A 20,155-nucleotide genomic window follows, 5' to 3' on the forward strand; every position below is an offset into this window, starting at 1 on the left:
ATTGATCTGAATGATAGAAACCTTCTCACAGACTCAACCACATTAAAGCTGGTTCTTAAAAGTAAAAGTATATGAGCAGAAAAGGGATCCACTGCATACGACTGCTTAGATTTTTACCACAGAATATGTTTTAGACAGTTTAGGTGTTGGCCAACGACGACTCCAACCCTTCTGAAAAATCTTCATATTTAAAACCAGAGATTCAGAAAACTCTGAAAACGAACAGTTGGATGGAACATGCACCAGGAGGTTTTAATTATTGCGGATATTTCAGATTTAAACTTGTAGTTTTAATTCATTTAAGCGTTGTTGGCTTAGTTTAGGAGTGTAAATAAATCATGACAGTCAAAATCGTAACTATCCTGCTCCTGCGATGCCTCGACATCAATTGTTTACACACAAACTGCTTAAGGAACTGCTTTGTTTGAATGAATCCTTTGATTTTGCCACACTGTACTTTTTTAGATGCTGAAAAGCAAACAGATTACAGATATTGCTAAAAGAAAAAGTGTAAATGTTTCCTTTCAGCTCACTGAAAATTGCTTTTTTTCCCCCTTGAAATTCTTTGAGACTTGCCATCCAATTATCTAACATAGCTGCTATAAAAGAGTCCTGAAAGTAGAAAGATGTTCAGCCTAAAGAACTCCAACCAGGTTGGCTTCTTAGAAAGACCCGAAGAGCAACAAGAAGCCGGGGTAAGCACCATGGAAGATTTGCTCCAGTTGTAAATGAGGAGGCGGCAGCAGCGGTGTTAGGACCTTAAACAATGATTCTCCTCCACAGAGCAGAAAGATGAGCTGTAATTATTCCAGATTTTACTCTTTTTACTGTTTACAACCATCGATATCAGAGAAACGGCACAAGTCCTCACAGTTTCTGTCCCAAAGAGTGACCGAGGAGTACGACCCTTCATGTTTCTCCGCTTCCACGAGAGGTTTACGCAGTGATGCTGAGGAGAGGTGCTGTTTAAATTTGCAGAAACGGTCAGAAAAATGCTGATTCTTTTGCAGCGGGAATACGGAGACGCTTCGTGCCTCGGGAGAGAACCGCTCCAGACGTCAGCAGCCCCTCACCAACGAGCTTCATTAAGGCTGCTCGGTTGGACGCCGGGCGTCCGCTAGCGGTCCTGCTTGGCTCGCTCCGAGTCTTCGTCCTGATGCTCCGCCTCCTTCTCCTCCTCGTCCTGCTCCTCTTTCTCGCTCAGTTCCTCCCCGATCACATCCAGCCTCCCCTCCAGACCGTTGACCGCTTCCTCCTCCTCTCCCTCCTCGTTGTTGAGAAGCCTGGCTTCCTGCAGCTGCAGCCGCCGCTCTTCGATCAGCAGGAGGCGCTCTCGAACCCCCTCTGCCGTGGCTGCCGTGTCACCGGGACTCCCGAAGAACTGCTCGCTCCTGAAATGACGAGAGGTTTTTTTGTCATTTCATCTCTTTCTCTTCTTCCAAGAAGCGAATCGTTGAATTGAATTGAATACATAAGTTATTTAAACTGTTGGAAATACACTTAAAAAAAAGCCAACTAATGCAACTTATGTTATTGTTAAAAAAAATAAAGCAAAACAAGAAGAAATGCTTCCAAAAGAATGAATGAAAAAAAAAAGCTGATTAATAGTCATGTAGGGAGGAACCTGATGCTCTGTTCACACGTTTGGATCTCGTACATAAAGGAGGGTTATGGTTAAAAGAGTAAGAGAAAGATTAGTAAAGATTTGGGTTTGTACCCATCAGGGAAGATGACGGGCAAAGTGAGTCTGTCCAGCAGAGTTCTCCCTGTAGAGTCGACTTCATCCAGAGACGCCACCTCCACATGCTCCTGCTGCAGCACCTGAAACAAAATGGAAAAAAAAATTAAAAGGAAATTTAGACTAACAAAGGGGTAGAACAGTATATTACAACCACAGGTTTGTATGTTTTCAGTTTTAAAGTCAGAGTTCAGTACATTTTTGCAATGTCTTTATATGTTGTTTATTCAGGCTGTAGTCAACAAAGAATATTTTTCAAATTCGAAAAGTGTTTTTGATTTTATTCTGTTTAAAATATTAAAAAGGGGAAAGTATAGAAGTGACTGAAGATTTGGTTTGGATTTTTTTTTTTTAATAATAATTAAAATTATGAAAGGACAGCCAATGCCTGGATATATGTAGAATATACAACAATATAGCCCCTTAAAAACGGTCAGAGTGAGAGGTCAGACATTTTTCGAAAACATTGTGCCAAGAATTGAGAATAAAAAAAAAAAAAACATGCCGGGACATTAGATTTTTTGATAATCTATTGTCCCAGCTATACCTGAATGCAACATGAGAAGAGGGCATGCTGGCAATAAGAAATATTGGCAACTATTTGGAAAGAATGATAATAGTAAGGGTCAATGTTGTCCAGGTAGACACACTTTTTCTAAAGTGCTCCATGCAAATTATGCTAACTGCTAATATGAGACAACATTCAGCTTATAAAGTGAACTCATTCAAATATTTTTTGTCTCTTTGTTTGGAAATAATAGTAAAATAATAGCAAACACTGTTACTGAGCAGAATAGAAATGAGCTAAAATCAGTATCAGCATATGAAAGCTTTTAAAAATTAGAGCAATAATGAAAACATTTACAAAAAATATATAAATTAACTATTTAAAAAAGTGCTTAGCTTTATGTCAAAGCAAAAAAAAAAAATAAAAATCAACTAGCCAGTGAGACTCAAACATACAGTAAGATGAATTCATTCATTGAAACAGGTTTTTATTTCCCAATTATCAAATGTGCTCATCTCCTATAGTTGTAAAACTCACTCTCTCAGCGGCGGTGTGGAAGTTCAGGGCCAGCTCCAGACGCTGCTGCCTCTCGTCGGCGCTGACGGTGAACTGCTTCCACACCCGGTTGAGTCGCGGCAGAGTGTCGCCGGACGAGCGCGTCGTGCAGCGTAGCGACTGACAGAGAACGACGGTCGCCTGCAGAAGCTGGCGGCCGTAATCGTATGTGCTCTGAGAAAAACAGGAATAAAGTTTGAGAAGCAGAGCCAGTTACAAATCAGTGACAAAACTAATGTGTGATAAATAGAAGTTCTAAAAAGGATTTTAGTGCAGACAACCAACATATCTCCATCTAGTACCAACATTAGGAACAGATTTTATTATATAGTGACAATAAAACTTTCCAGTCTCAGTTGGCCAAAGTTAAAAATATCCACAAACATATTTTTAGTTTTTTCTATGGACTTTGTCACCTGAGCTACATCCACAAACTTCTTGTGTTTGTCCAGCATGGTCCGTGTCTCCTGGGAGTCGTCTCCCAGTCTGACGTGCGTCTTCAACAAGGCGTCCAACAGCTCACTGAGCCACTCGACCGCCTGAACACACACACACCCACCCACACGCACACACACACACACACACACACACACACACACACACACACACACACACAGAAAGATAATCATCTGATCAATACAGGAAGTCTACGTCAGTGTTTGAGAGGTGGCTTTTAAATCCATACACGTTTTACCTGCAGAGCATCTTCTTCACATTTAAACAGCTGGACCATCTGCAGCATCTTCAGCCTCCTCACATCCACCATGTCCTCACACCTGAAACACACACACACACACACACAGGTTCATTAAATTATTACTGAGTACAAGCACTGCTGTACTCAATATCTTCAGTTATAAATAGTGACATGTACAGATCAGAAAACCCGGTTCGCACACTTTGCCCACATTCAAACACTTTTCAAGTATTTTCAAGGTAAGTTTTCAAATTTTTCCAGCAACATACTTTGGAGATAAAAATAAGACAAATGTCCTAAAAAAACAATCAATTCATGATTATGTGATATTATTTATTACTGTTATTAATGTACTGTGATAGCATCTATATTATTCTACAGCAGAAACAAGATAAATTCAAATGACAGAATTTTATGTTTTGAAATGTCTCACACCCTTACACACCCGACTGGTCCAAGAACAAAACACGAATTAAGAAAAAAATTGTCCAATTTCTGTAACAATGTTTGGCATATAAAACATAAGCCATCCTTTGTTTCAATTACAAAGATCAACAAGTCCTTGAGACATTAGGAATAATAAATATTCATTACATTGAAATTAACCACACAAATTGTGTTAAATTAAATGCTTACAATACAGAAAGAAAGTTACAAGAAAATCTCTAAAATAGGATCTTGCTAGGTTTTCTGTCAACTAGCAAAAATAAATAATTTCAGTAATTCTAGCTGAACTAAAACAGGAAAAGTTTATTCTGATTTAACTTCAAAACATTGGGGGGAAAAAATGTGTCTGTCCTTTTATTAGATGTATGAACATATCTGAGTTCAACAGTAAACAACACTTTTAATCAAACGTTACACTACACTTTATTTCAAAACTGTTCCATTAGTATATCAAGCACTTTCAAGGACTTTCTAAATATTGAAACTCAAGCATTTTCCAGGATTTCCAGCATTCTTCCATAAAGAGGAAGGGTGTAGAACTACCTCTGCTTGCGCAGCTCCATCTCCTCCATCACAGCCTGAACGTGCTGAACGTTGTCCTGCTGCTCTCCAGGCGGGCTCTCCGCCTCCTCCAGAGACCACGACGCCTGGCCGCACATCTGCTCCAGCACCAGCGTCCCCTTCTGACGGAGCGAGGACAGGCCTGCTTCTGCGTGGGGCAAGAACAGGCAAAGGGGGTTGGCGTCACGGAGGACAGCGAGGGGAAGATGCGTTCGCTCAGAGAACAAACCAACAGTCTGCAGTTTCTCCTCCAGCAGTTTGAGGTTTTGCTGAATGGACGCCCCGTCGGCGGGGGACACGTCGGCACAGAGCATGCCCAGAAGGCCGTCCAGCTGCTGGGACAACTGCGGACACAGAGCGCGGACCGGTCAGGCGCGTCGGCCTCGGACAGCTGGAATGCGCGCGGCGCGGCGTTACCTCCTGCGTGGTGCCGTGGAAGGCGTGCGCCGCCTGCAGGACGTTCTGACGCGTCTCCAGCTGGGACGCCTGGCTGTAGCAGACGTCGCTCAGCTGCTGCTGCAGCGCCTTCAGCTCCGCCACTTCCTCTTCTTCCCCGGCGCTGAGCAGGGCTGCGATCTGTTGGTTCAGCTCCACGTACACGGCGAACCACTCCTGCACACGTAGAGAGCGAGAGAGAGGCGGTACGCATGAAACCACGGAAAAGACGCAAACATCCACCTCAGGCTGCTGAACGTTTAAACAAGGAAGATCAACTGCTGAACATTTACCAAAAAAAATTAACTAAATATTTGTAGCATTTGTGTTTAATTTGAACACAAACATTTGACTAACTTCAGTTTTAATTCATGAACATGACTTTTGCTGTCAAATAAGCTTGTCGTAATGAACAATTGATCAATTATTTGCCTAATAAATTAAAATGAGCTGCTTAATTTCCATTCTGATGATTCACATTCTTTGAAGGGCAATTTTATAATCCATTTCATTTATGGCTTTGGCTATTAGTGGTTTTTATTTCAGTTTTATTTGTTATTTTTGGTGTTTTATTTTGAGTATTTCAGATATCTTCCAGTTCCAGCGTGAAGAGTTCTTTACAAAATTAAAGTTTACTGGTCTTTAAGACCAATAAAGTTATATATTATATGAAAATGGTCTCAAAACAACAGTTTTATTTATCACAATAATTGCTGGGGCAATTTATTGTCCAGCAAAATTAGTCATCATGACAGGCCTGCTGTCACTAGCAGTAAACACTGAAAAAACGAGAAGTGTGTATTGAGTTTGAGAGACGTTGACGTGTGTTTTCCTACGCTGTGCTGACTCTCGATCTCTTCGTGTTTCTGCTGCAGAGCCTGCGCCGTTCGCATCGAGTCGCCGATCGTTTGCTGAGTCTTCAGCAGCTCTGAACCAGGACCCTGCAGCCAGTTCACCACCTGATGGGGGAAAAAAAAGATGCAAAAAAACAGAAAAGACATACATGCTAAATTAATGTGGGCATTTAACTCGACATTTATTGATTTCATATCAAATAAAACTGTCAAAAAGTAGCAGAGTGAGTCACAGGCAGCCTTCCCATTAAAGCATCACAACCAGTTCGGTCATCATACATTGTTAATGTTAGCATCGATGTCGATAACACGCCAAGCGCATCATAGCTTTCTGGCTGATGCAGTACATGAACCGGATTTATGTGGAGGTCTCCATATTTTTTTTTTTAACCACTCAAAGTGCTTTATGCCTGTCGGCAGATTCATCCAACACATTAGGAGTATTGATGAGGTTCAGTCAGTAGGCAGGCTAACAGGATGTCCATTAAAACATGCAAAGGACCCTCCTCCACAGGGAGTTAAAAAAAACAAAACAAAAAAGGGGGCAGTAGTTCACAGGAGCAACCACCAGGGGGCTCTGATGCTCTACTTGCCGCTCTATGTAAGGTCTGGCTTCCACACACTCCTGGCATTGACATCTGTGAGTAATCCACTCCACAAGACGAGTGTGAATGAACTCGTAACGTTTTGAGGGACTCGGGTCCCTGAGACGTTTTGCTGTCTTAGCTTAGCAGTTTGAACACAATCCGTCTTGAAAGTCACCGGTGAAAGTTTTATTAAAGCCAATCTTGGTTTTACTTTTTGATAAAGCAAGTTGAAACTGTGATTACATGAAAAGAATGGCTGAATTTAGAGTTGAATCTAAAGTGACACTGTTACCGTCACCAGCAACGTCACAAGTTAGCGCAATGCATTTCAGAAAAAGAATATTTACTTTAAAAAGGTAAGTTAAACTAATAGGAGGACAAGGTTTGAGCTGAAATTAAAGCTAGATGGATTTGTCTGCCATTTTCATGTTTGTTTAGAGAAAGCAGATTTCTGGTTCCCTTTTAGATTCATTCATGAGCTTTCTGCGTGAAGAAAACTACACAGATTTATTATAATTGTGTTAACTAGGGTGAAATGTTCATAATATCAGACTAAACGGTAACATCTGCAGATGTTCCGTTGCTTTCCTGTCAGAATCCTGAGTTAATTGTATTTATCAGGTCAGTGGCGCCTTAAGCAGCACACAAACACGACCACAGTTCGATCCAGATCTAGGCCAACCCTCCCGCTCCCCCTCTCAAATCCTCTTGAGCTATTGGGCGACTTGTAGTGGTTACTATAGCAACCCCAGGCTCATTTCCAAGATGATGTTGTTACCCATCAGCCCCTGTGGCTGTAAGACCTTCAGTCAGCAGAGAATACTGTTCTTGTGCTGACAAGCTCCGAAGCCGCGCAGTTTCTGAGAGTTGAAGGTAAAAACTGATGAATACCCAGAGGAATGAATACTGCAGCATCCGCCTGACACAATTACACATTTATAACCTGTTCATAAACATAACTCTGACTTTTAAAAGGTGTATGAGGATGAGCCTCCATCTTGCAAATGGCTTAATATAGTGAAGTGATTGCAGGTTGGCTTTTCATTTTTGCATGATTTCTACACATCTTTCAAGAATTAATTTTCTCAGTTCTCAGTCCTTTCAACTAAGAAAAAAAGAAAGAGAGAAAAATAAAGATAAAGAAAGGAAAAAAAGGTAAGGAGGACAGACAAGGAAAGAAGGAATTCAGGGTTTTCCCCAGTGTATTATAAGCCTGGTGGGCCGCCAGGTTTTGCTTGTGCCCCCACCAGGCTGAGCGTTGCTTATTTAAAAGACAAAAAAGAAGAAAGGGATACGGCAGAAATGGAGAGAATGAAGTATACATCGAAGGAAGGACTCAAGAAAATGAAATGGATACATACAAGTACAAATGGATGGGGAGTAAAGTCTAGAAATACAAATAGATTTCCATATTTATTTGCTCCTTTTCTGAACTGATCCAGAAAATACTGGAATCAGATGCAGATGTCATTTTATTTGTTGGACCCCTGTTGTGATTTTCTACTGAATTCATCTGTTCTGGTTCTCTCTGTACAACGGGTGCGTTCGTTACCTGCATGACCTTGGTGTGGATCTCGTCCAGCTGCGCTCTCTTGTTCCGCTGCCTGCACAGCTCCTGGTATTTGGTGTACTGCTCCCTGAGCGAGTCCAGCAGCTTCGTCACCTGAGGCTGAGCCAGCAGCTCCTCCTCCATGGGGCACCAAGCTGGAGCTGGGAGAGACAAACGCCAGAGTCAATCACGCCCGTGCGCGTAGTCGTTTGAAACGGGTTTTAGTGATAACATTGTCAGCTGGAGAGATGGGAATTCATTAAAGACTTTCAACTAAATGCTGCGTGTAAAGAACCACTTAAATGCTAAAAATTTATCTATTTTTCAATGACGCACTGTTGCAAAGCTAAACAGCACTTTGGGGAAACAACTAAACATTTATCCTGACCATTTTTTTTTTTTCCTTTAAGCCCCACAATGCCAGGTCAAAGGAAGCCTTCCTGACTAGCTATGAAAATTAGCTTAAGTTAGCAAGCTAATTTGAACTAATATTACCTCAAAAGCTGTAATGGAAAAAAAATATCTGAGTAAACTTAGTTGTTTAATAAAAAACTAAAGATTTATCCTGACTATGTTTTCTTTAAGCCCCGTAATGTAAGAAAAGCAAGGATAAAGGAAATCTCCCTGACTAGCTATGAAAATTAGCTTATTTTAACTAATATTACCTCAAAAGTTGAAATGGAAAAAAAATATCTCTGAATCAACTTAGTTGTTTAATAAAAAAAACTGCTTCAAGTTAATGATATAATTAATAACTTGGCAGAAAGCAGTTAAAGATGACTTACACAATTAAGCTATCAGACATTTAACACCACCTACTGTTAAAGTTAGCAACTGGCTTTAACAGTAGGTGGTGTTAAATTACTTTCCTAAATTTACTTACCTAAAGCAATAATAAAAATAAGTTTATAAAGCACCAATTTATTTTGCATCACACAATAAGTAATACACAAAAAATAAACCCTGGTTTCTCTTAGGTCCGAGGCAGCCATTTCTTTTATTGGTTCCTCACCTGCCTGCCCTCCACCTCCTCCCTCTGAGCCGTTGAAGCGGCGCTGCTGCAGCTCTGACAGCAGCTCGTGACCTGCGCACACACAGAAGTTCAAACAATAAAGGATTTTACAAAATATATATATATACAAATATGGGAAACAATGAGGGGTCAGTGTTTGTTTACATGCTGTTACATTGTGACAGAAGCTTGTGAATGGAGGATGGTGGTACCACAAACAAAGACTCCTTTAACCTCTGGCCAACACACACAAGCTAGTCCTTTCAATGAGCACATCCACCCAGCATATGCAGATATTGTTGGTGATCCTTTGCCTTCAGGTTTAGTGTCAAATTAGCCTGTTGGTGTCTAACACCTACTTCTTAGCTCTCAGACTCAGCATTGGCAACATGAGAAGGGAGACACTGTCTGGCTGTTCAGACTCATTTTCTTATTTTTTAGACATTATGTAAAGTTATGCAAAGCTCACATAATCATTAATTCTGCATGGCACCAAAAAAAACAAAAACAAACACAGAATGTCAGGTTGTCAGTTTTTATAAAAACGCAATTGGATTTTACAGCAGGAAATCCATCTTTGAATGGCTAAAAATGATTTAAAACCAAAACAAGGTTCTGCAGCCTACACTTAAATGAGATTGAGACGCTCTGAAATAACCATAAAGAAGCTGTTCATGCTAGAAAATCCTCTAGCATGGCTGAATTAAAATAATTCTGCAAGAAATAGAGGACCAAGATGCTAAATACATGATTTCAATCTCTCCTGCCAAGGATGGCACAACCAGTTCCCCTAACTTATAAAATAATCCTTCAGCAGCAGCTTCAGTTTATATGAAACTGGTTTTATGTTTTGAAAAACTTGAACGTCATTAAAAAGAAAAGCAAAAACAGAATAAATCTCTAAGGAATGTTTCCATATTTGGCAATAGGAAGTGTTTGAGTTACCGATTTTTATAGTTTCTTTAATAATTCCTTCAGACAATAAAAAGCAATTACTGTGATTCTGTGAGAATAAAGCTTGTTTTTGTCTTGAGGACAAAGAAATGATTGTTCAGTGAAGCATCATGTCTGTGCTTCGTTATGAAGAATATTTCATCCTCACATTGCTCGCCTGACCTTGATGCGGTTTATCATTTGGCTCTTTGAATCACTGAGGAGTGTTGCTGTAGAAAAGTGGGTCATTAATATTAGTAAGTACAGAGTTGTCCTCTGTTATTGTTACTTTAAAACCTCACATAAAACCTGAAAAATGATAAAATACCTAAACAATTTTTGATTGTGACCTTAGGAAATCTATCAATATTTGTCCTAGATTCTTTGCCATACACATATCAACTTTTTATTTTCTAATTTTATTCATAATCTTGCAGTTATTTCATGCTTTCTGCAGGTTTTTAAGACCATTGAGAATGGAAATGTGCAAAAAGAATTTAAATAAATAAATTGTACGGGTTGACAACAGGAGTAAGCCAATAGCGAAGACGAACATTGTTCTGTCAACTAATGATAAATTTGAATTTACAGTGATGGATGTAAAAAAAAAAGACAGCTAGCTTGCTAGCAAACGTGTATTAGCAGCAAGTTAGCGGCAGCTGCAGTGGAGACGTCTGCATGCAAGTCAAACTTTCAAAGATAACTACATGGAATATATAAGATTAATTAGTCCTACCACAACAAAATTTAAGACCTGTGATTAACACATTAAAGACCAAATTATTACTTTTTTCCTTTAAATTTAAGACATTTTAAGGCCTTAATTTTAGATACATGACTTTAAAACTTTTCAACACTAAGGATGTGCGGACACTCTGTATTAATGGAAATGTTTACGCCACTGGAAATCTGTTGGACCCAATGTAAAACTGGTTTATATTCAAAAACAAAAATACTTACCAGTCTGGAGGACAGTTTCAGGATCAAAAGATGGCAAGAGAGCTCCATCAGTAGACCTACAAAGATAAAACAGAGTGTGAACTTCAAAACTGTAGGCGTGTGTGACTGGATACATTTCTAAGGATCCTGAGGGAGTGCGCCTACTTGTCTTTGTCCACTGAGGCGCTCTTGTCACTGTCGTTGATGATCGTTAGCTCGTCCAGAAGAGACGTCGACTCCTTTGTGAACTTCTCAAAAACCTGAAATGAAAGACAAATAAATGAGGTGTTACCAGATGCCACGGCAACATCCAGTAAGCTGTAAAAGTAGACGTCATTTGAATATATTTCACTTACCAGTCTCTTGTTGAGCCAGTCGCTGTGGTCGTAGTCCAGACTTCCTCCGAAATCATCCGTCAGCTGGCACGGTTCGATGTAGCGAGTGAGCTTATTGGCCGAAACCAGGATCACCTGAATCGACGAGTTGGTGGTGAGAATAAAGGTTGACAACAGCTGGTGATACTTTTGTTGAATGAAAGTAGCGCCATGCGGTACAGCTAAATGTAAACCTTGCTCTCAAAGTCTTAAATCATAAATTCTAACAAAATTTGACAGAGAAATAAAGGAAAGAAAATCCGAACTGCTTTTAAGACTATTTTATTGGGTACGTTTTATATTCTTTTTGTGTTTCCCATTTTCCATCTGTTTAATAATTTTTCTAATTTCATTCACAAAGAACACATCTTCAAGAAAAATTAAATGTATGATTTTTCTTTTCTACTTCTGTCATCACTAAAATAAATCTTTTGCAATTTCTTGAAATTAAGTGGATTTTATTTTATTATCCTCTAAAACCTTTTTCCAATTAGTGCACATAAACAAAGCATTTTTTCACTACATATGTTTACAGCACGGTAACCGAATTGACTATTACCACAAAAATAGGGTGTACTATAAATATAATATCGCAAACGTAACTCAAAACCAAAATAAATGTTCAATAAGAAGAAGAAAGACAGCAAATTCTGCTCAGATTTCTTATTCTTTCTTTTCTTAAACAAACAACCATCACTGGTAGGGTGCGCAAACATTCTCTCTTCTTTTTCATTTCATCTTAGATTATCTATGGAAAAACTAGGATTAAATATGTATTTCTCCAAACAAGCCTCTATTACACATCCCCTAACAGCAGCCTGGCTGTGAATAGAGCAAACCTAATTACAGCTTTTATAACAACTCGAAGGCATTTATTGCTCCCTCACATCTGTTTTCTTCTTTTACTTAATAACTGTTATTAATTTTCTGCTCACGCCTGAATCACATTCCCTGGGACTCGGCAGCAGATTGTTCTCTTTTAGGCTGTTTAGCGAATGCATTTGAGAGGCTGTGGATAATAAGAGACTGTGTGTATATCCCAAAATTATACAGGAGCTGTAGGAGATCCTGTGACCCTCCACTAAATCCTCCAAAATCATAACATGAGACATGGTTGTGATGTTGATCGTATATAATAACTCTGGAGTTCTGCTCCTGGGTTTTCCCAAGTCATTATTCTGATTTCCTTCAACGGCAACTACTGACTAAATATATTCTCATTGTTTTCATCATATTCATAAACAACTCTCTCCACAATTATTGGCACAGATCTGTAAAAAACAAAAAAAAAATCTTAAAATCCATCATTGCAGCTGCATAATTGCACAATGGAAACATTGTGAACATTCCATTCCAGTAAGGCAGATATGTGTGAAATAAGAAACAGCTACCTGCATGAACTCGCAACACTCAGAGCAACAATAAAATACATTTTCCTTTAAATTGCGCTACATTTATAAGGAAGGTGGAGGTGGAGCAGCAGATGTGAGTATAAAGAGTTTTACCTTTGAAAAACAAACATAACCCATTCTGCCAATGCGAAACAAGCTATTTTGCAAACATAGTAGGAGTCAGTAACAATGAGGAAATCCTCACATAATCACAGTTCATCAAATTGTTTACATGACAGTTTGGTGCACTTTAAACAATCTTTAATAAAGCCAAGAACACCTATTCATTGTTTTGGTCTTTATTAAAGCCACCTCGTCAATCATTGACACAGTTACATCAAAATACTTTAAACCAACTTTTTTTTTCCCTTTCTACAAAAAACTTACAGATATTTTTCTTGGATCAAACTCTACATTATGGGTTTTTTTGTATGTTTTTTTGACCCAAAATACAATTCTTGTCATCCAAAGTTCTTGGATCACAAGATGAACTTTTGCCTCAGAGTCTCTGAAAGTTTCCTAATCTGAAAACAGAGCACTCTGTGTTTGAACTCAGCCTGCAAGCTTTAAGAATTATAATAGAGAGAGAGAGAAAAAAAGAAAAAACAAGCTCACCTTTTAGTTAGTACCAAATTTAGACAGTAACCTTTTTTTCTCATCATCACATGAATCGCATGTGCAGTAAGTCTGGCTCAGAAATAAACCTGGAAAAGACAGCTGGCGGAGAGTCTGTCTACCAGTTGTCACGGCAGAAGATGCCAGCAGTAAACCTGGACTCCAACCAGAGTGGGAGTGTGAGAGTGTGTTTTTTGATGCAAGCGCTGGGTCAGGCGCTACAGCAGCTGTATAACACACACATCCTGCTGTGTCAACCAAGACCGCGCTCCATAGCTGAGATGAGTCACATTTCAGCAGCGTCACTGGGATCTCCATATCTGGCAGCTGTGCATGCTTGCTTCTGTCCAGGAATGGACAGAGGACAAAGACGCCCAGAGACACAGCAGATTGATTCCACCAACAGTTTGTTACGACTCTCAAAACGTATGCTGTTTTTTTTTTACTTTTAGCAAATTGAATTGACCCAAAAAGTGGCTATGAAAGGAAATGGATATAAATTCCTGTTGCTCTTGAACTTGGATTTAACCCTTTGCTGCTCACGGTCGACTCCGGTTTTGTTAGAAAACAGGGTTATCTTCACATCCACTGTGACGGATTATCTTTCTGCAACTACTTCCAAGTCACCACACAACACCAGCCGACTTGATCCGGTTACCGTGGCAACGATCGCCGAGCCAACACGACTGCAGAAATTTGGGTCAGTCAAACAACAGATCTGTATTAGCAAAACCATCTGTCTTTGGTAGAGGTGGTGAAGGCAAGAATCACACATGAACACACAAACACACACTGCAATGTCATCTGAGGGGTACGGCTGTATTCAGGAGAGACCGTGATGCTAAAGGCTAACACACACGAGTCTATTTGTTCGATAATGTTCAACAAGACAACTCAGAGACAACTTGGATAAGGGGTCTACAACTCCAGAGAGAACAAGGGAATTTTTTTGAAATATAAAAACAGAAAAGCTGTTTTCATTTGCTTTAAATTGGATCCAGGAACATCCCACAAGAGCTAGTGTTAGAGGAGATCGGTTATCTGTTTCTTGTCAAACTTAATTAAATCCTTTCTCTTGCCTCTTTTTCCTGCCAATAACTCATCGTCGTCGAACACAAAATGTTCTCTGTTTTCCAGTGTAACTCCTCAACTAACAGATTATACGAAGCAGAGCTAATCGTTGTTATTCCCATCATCTGTCATAATCTAATTATTGATCAATGTATCTCACCAGTTTTAATAAACACAAACCAAAAATCTCTAACAACAACGTTTGAAAACAAATTCCTCAGATTTAACAGAATAAAAACACTTTATTTTGTGGGAACAAGAACAAGAACCCAAAATTAGGGAGAAGATGAACCAGAAATCACAGGAAATGATGGTCTCAGCAAAACACAACAATTTTAAAAAACTAACAAAAAAACACCCAACAGCTAAAGAAAAATTTTAAGTTAGTACAAGCAGGAGAAAAACAACAACAATGATGCTTATTTTAAAGAAATATATGGAGTTTGTTCTTTTCTAATTTTAGGCACCACAATGACAAAAAAAAAGAACTTTTTTATATTTATTTGCAGTTGTTTTATTCTTCTTCTCATGTGCGTAGAAACCAGAACATAATCGCCCCCTATCAGGTTGAATTCAGTATTGTACACCTAGATCTTAAAACACTCAGGGATAAACTACAATTTCATTACTATGTGTTGTGCTTGTATTTTTTATGTCTGGTATTTACTTTCTAAATATCATCCAAGCATAAAGACAATTAAAAGATGGTTTGCATGTATTGCGGTTTTGCCTTTAGCAGGTGAGACTCTTACCTCAAAGCCCAGGCGATCTTTCTCCTTCCAGAAACAGAAGTGGGTGACCTTCTTATCCCAGAATTCATCAGGCTTCACCACACAGACCAGCGACACCTCCGCTGGGATGACGTTCTGAAACCCCACCCACATACCACCATCATTAAAAACCCACATAAAAGCTGCCACACGTCAGAGCCTGGAAGAAAGTGTAACGTATTTCTACCTGCAGCATGAGGACCACCGTCTTCACGATGTTCCACTGAGACCGCCGGCCGTCCACGATCACAGTGAAACCCCGAGCCTTACACTTGTCACTGGGAGTGGGAAACGGGAGTTTAGCTTTAACAAGAATTCACAGAAGCATTTTAGGCTACTTTGGCTAGCATGCCAGTTACCTGGGGATGCTGAGCAAGTAGTCCAGAGTGGCGCCAAGTTCCTCCATGCTGGTCTGGTCCGAGTTGAGGGGGATGGTCAGGATCAGACCACTGCGCCGGTCCTTGCCTCCTATCACAGACACCCAGAGAGGTTAGGTATTTGAAAACAAAGATTTGGGATTAAAGCAACACAACAACAGTTTATTACCTGAGAGGAAGGCCAGCTTCTTTTTAAGGATGGGGAGGATGTAGTTCGCTTCCATGGTGACGCCAGACATCTGAAGAGACATAAGAGGCTTCAACCAAAACGCCAATTGACGAGACAAAACTCTTGGTGCGGAGATTACTAACATACAGCAGGCATTGTTAGAGGAAATAAGACAACATAAACAGGGCACAACAACAACGATGCTTCTGGGATTGAGGACACATTCGAGTAGCTGAAGTCACATTAAACTAAAAAAAATGCTTAAAAAAATGCTTCACTCTATTCATATCGTTGGTGGAACAGGACAGCATTACTCCACTGCAGAGATTTGTGTATGTAAATTTTCATACACAAATCAGTCGGCCAAAGATTATATTTCCTGTTCAATGCATGAGTTTAATCTAAGGACTCTCACCATCAATCAACAGCTTGCACGTTTTTAGTCAACTTAAATAAAAATTATAATAAGGCCTTGATGCACAAATAGAAATAGTCTATTAATTCCGTAATGTTCTGTTGTATTCAGAATAGGGGTGCACCAATATAACATTGCTGATTTCCTTAATTTTGGGAGATCGATGATCCGCCGATTTTTACACATGAAGCCGATCTTATCCACCGATCTCATCTAGTTTGGAAACGGTCTAAGAATCAATCACTGTCCTCTTTTGCTCTCCGGTGAGAAAGGTTTACTGACAGACCGGCCCTCCAAGTTAAGTCAGCACGTTTGCAATTAAAAATAGTGACCCACTGTTGCCATCTCAACAACTTTCTTGCTATATTGAGCAACATTTCAGACCAAAAAAAATAAAATTGGTATCGGCCAGAAAACTGCAATCAGTGCACCCCGAATTCAGAATATTACCACCATCAAGGATGCTGCAGCACATTTCCCTCCTTACTGCGTTTGGAAAACGTAATCATCTCAACAGAGATCTCAAAGCAAAACCAGCCTCATCATCTTATTTTTCTTTCCAACCTCAAATTCAAATGATGCCCTAGCATTGGAAATTAATATTAATTTCACTATTTGCTTTGATTTTATCTCCAGATGCCCTCCTGTGACACACTTCATTTCAGGAAGGGATAAACAACTCTTTAGGTCTTTAATAGCAATGAGAAATTAAGATTGATTTGGTTGGTAATTGAACACATCATGGACACTGTGATGAGTTAAAATATTCACTGATCATCATTTAAAGCAAACTGTTAGTTTGAAGCAGCTTTTAAAACTTTGAATCTCTAAATAATTGAGGGAAAACAAACAAAATTGAACCACAGTACGTCAAGCATCCTAGGCTGACTTGGGGTGAAATTTTAGTTTACAAAACTACAGAAGGCAGAAAACATCCGTGATTTTGTGTAAAATCTCATAATTTTCTATAAATATTTATGCTCTGCGGGCTTTTTGTTGACTGTCAAATTTAGTGAGTCAGCTGTCAAATGTGTACAAAGCGTTTTGAGTATAATGTCTGTGGTGAAGACCTCAAAAGATGAACCCCCTGAGTTAGACGGAGGATGAGTGTGTCTCAGCTCATCACCTGAAACCACCTGCAAAGAAAAGCGCTCAAAACACAGAGACGTCACAGATGTTGGAAGACCTGTGGGGGGGAAATAAAGTGTCACCTTCTCTCCTCTGAGGTTCAGAGTTGAAGAATAGAACCAAGTTCATAAGTGTCAAACAATGAAAAGATGAAGTTTGAATTTCTTCAAAGAATATTTGACACACATCAGAGTAGCTGAAATGCTGAACAAATAAGGCAGGGACAGTTCTGTTATTTTTCCCAAATAGATTTTCTCCCAGCTGGCGATCCTCCCAGCAGATTCCAGTTGCTGGCTCCAGCTCGTCTGTGATTTACTGCCTGTTTAATCAGGGTTTTTTGTTTTTTCCTGGTCGCACTCAGCAGTCTGACCGTAAATCAGCAGGTTTGTGTTTCTGTTGGTTTAGTGGCTGATGAAACATCTGTGCTGCTTGCCTGCTCACCCTGCACTTTTCTTCTGTCAATTATTTCTCCTGCTTACTGTCATCGTCTTTGAAAGTAGTCATTGTGGCAGGGTAATAGTGAACTATTAAATCTCATGTCTCAGCAAGTGGTCTGGAGACATGATGAAATCTCTTCAAAACTCATAGATTGTGAGTTTCTCTTTATAATTGTAAGCTGCTGGCTCTTAATTTTACTATTTAAGATCATACTTAACACTTGAATTACTGTCTTTCCAAATTCACTTATCATACCAGTCATGCTGTGGAAAGAAAAAAGGATTGCAGCCCATCACTCTTATTAGGATAATCCTGCTTTAAAACTAAGGTTAGCATATCCGCAGAGCATTAAACTGCAGGCTGGAAACAAGAGCTGATAGCACAACTAATTAAGCAGATAATATCAGCCTGTTATATTCGAGAGACTCTATAAAGGGGATAACAACAAAACTACATCTATGTATCAAAACAAAATAAGAATAAAAACATACTATTACCTGTACAAATTATGTTATTTTACGTTTTCAGCAGTAGAAAAAGTACAAAACTATGGGCCTGGTTAAAGTGACGGGTTCTTAACTAGTTTTAAAAGGATCGAGTGATTCATCCACACCCATCCGGGAGGAAAGTTGTTCCGCAGCCTGTGGGCCACAACCTGAAGAGTATGAGCTCCTTTACTCGTACTCCTTCTGAGGTGCATAAATTGCGATAAAAGCGCAGATAGTCCATACAGAAAAATTCATAATCAAATTATTGATTTAATCCAAAGTTATCTGTTTCAGTCATTACAGTGAAGTATTTTTTGCATGTTTTTGACCACTTTGTGCCCTTGCTACCAAACAAATGTACCATTACTCTTGGAGTCCAATGACTCGGCATAAAACTAGCATTTCTCAAACTCACTTTAGATATGGTTTACTAGCTTTAGGAAAACATGTTAAGGACAGTGATGCCATTTGTTTTATTATTTTGTTTCATACTGTCCTTCAACCAAGATAAAAATCACGCATTTGTTAACATCACATGAGGTACATGTTGCCTTCATTCTCTTTATTTGCGTGTTTTCATTCAAATAAATCCTTCATAATGTGTTTACTCCTGTGCCAGCTTTTCAGCTTGGTTTATGTGCCTCTTGTGATGTCACAGACCCAAATACACACAAAGTAGCAATTGCTGTTCTTTCTTCAGTGCGCTTTTTTTTTTTTAGGAAACTTAGCATTTACGGAAATCCTGAAGGAAAAAGTTATGCTTAACTACCCAGCTGTGTTTTCATTATCTTTGTACGCTTGTAAGTGAAAGAAAATTTTCGCTAGTTTTTTTAACTGTTTGAATACTGGCCCCAATGTGGCCCCATACATTTATTTCAACCCCTTTTTTTTAGACTATTAGGGTTAATTTTGGTGTTGCTGCAGCACTCAGGCTATCCTGCTGCAGCAGGGCTTCACCTTGGTCTACGTTCCTGCAGTCTCCTTGCAGCATGGCTCGGCCCAACACGGCTCGGCTCGTTTCAGCCCGACCCAGCGACACAATGACCTACATTCTGCAGCCACATACTGCGGTGGCTGCGGGTGTAACCCTCCATCATCACGGCGCCCACCCGCCCACCACCGACAACTTCAACAATGAGTATTGATCCGGTGGCTTTTCCTACCTTTTCGTCAAATCCGCAGCATTTTCCACTGTCTCAAATTTTCTCCTCCCAGTCCTTTTCCTCCTTTTTCTTTTCTTCTTTTTGCCCTTCACTCCTGTCGCTCTCCTCCTCTTCTTCCAGAGTCTCACTAACCAGCGGAAACGACTCGCGTTTTATTTAAAAAAAACAGGTACTGAAATCCTTAGTTTTGCTCCCTCCTCTCCTTCAACAACAGTGGAGCCACACAAACCAGGCGGTGGAGCTGCGCACTGCGCAGGCTCAGTAAAGTCAAATCAAAAATTCCAACTTCCGGTGTTACGTCGAATTCCGGACCCGTTGCGTTTTCAGTAATATGACTGAAGGAGGCGCTGTTGCTGCATACATCTGCTCAATATGACACTAAAATCTGGTTAGGGTTAAACTGGCCCCATGAAGAGTAAGTTGTAAGCAGGACGAACGAGTAAAAAATGAAGACAAGCTGAAGGCCACTTACTTTCCAGTAAATAGATCTGATTTTCAGTAAACTCAGATTTATAAATTCATTTTTTATTGGTTATATGTAACATCTAAACTTTCAGAAAAGCTTCAGAAAATTTTAAGTTTTGTTCAGTTGTCAGCCATGATGATCATCAATAAGCAGAAATAAATTAGCATAAATGTATCAGTGTGTGTGTGTGTGTGTTTGCAAGTTTCACTGTTTGAATAAATTTGTGAAATAAATAGATTTTTTAAAATTCTAACTTACTCAGTTGCCACTGTATGTTATTCAAACATTTAGCGATACGAAGTTGGTGCTTATGGCTTTCAGGCCAGCAGGGGGCTCCAAAGAGCATATTTCTCTCAGATATTAAAAACCTCAAAACATCTCATTTATTTTTACATTTATTACTCCCATCTTTTTTATTTAATTACTCAGAGGAAATTACCTTGTTCATTAAGAAATATTTGATGCTATTGTGGTA

The 20,155-nt window shown here is 39.5% G+C and overlaps 1 protein-coding gene across 1 annotated transcript; it reads right to left on the reverse strand.

The window, feature by feature from the left end:
• Positions 1 to 554: 554 nt before the first annotated feature.
• sestd1 (SEC14 and spectrin domains 1) lies at positions 555 to 19,472 on the reverse strand. Its single transcript, XM_028022911.1, has 19 exons — positions 19,215 to 19,472; positions 15,583 to 15,652; positions 15,396 to 15,504; positions 15,224 to 15,314; positions 15,019 to 15,132; positions 11,172 to 11,285; positions 10,981 to 11,075; positions 10,837 to 10,892; positions 8,944 to 9,015; positions 7,935 to 8,092; positions 5,778 to 5,900; positions 4,924 to 5,118; positions 4,736 to 4,850; positions 4,489 to 4,654; positions 3,496 to 3,577; positions 3,218 to 3,340; positions 2,784 to 2,975; positions 1,718 to 1,821; positions 555 to 1,391 (listed from the first exon to the last, which is right to left on the reverse strand). Exons 2-19 carry the CDS (start codon positions 15,650 to 15,652, stop codon positions 1,118 to 1,120), a joined length of 2,253 nt encoding a protein of 750 aa, XP_027878712.1. The 5' UTR covers positions 19,215 to 19,472; the 3' UTR covers positions 555 to 1,117.
• Positions 19,473 to 20,155: the final 683 nt, after the last annotated feature.

This window comes from Xiphophorus couchianus, chromosome 7, assembly GCF_001444195.1.
Source record: "Xiphophorus couchianus chromosome 7, X_couchianus-1.0, whole genome shotgun sequence".
NCBI classification, from domain to species: domain Eukaryota; kingdom Metazoa; phylum Chordata; class Actinopteri; order Cyprinodontiformes; family Poeciliidae; genus Xiphophorus; species Xiphophorus couchianus.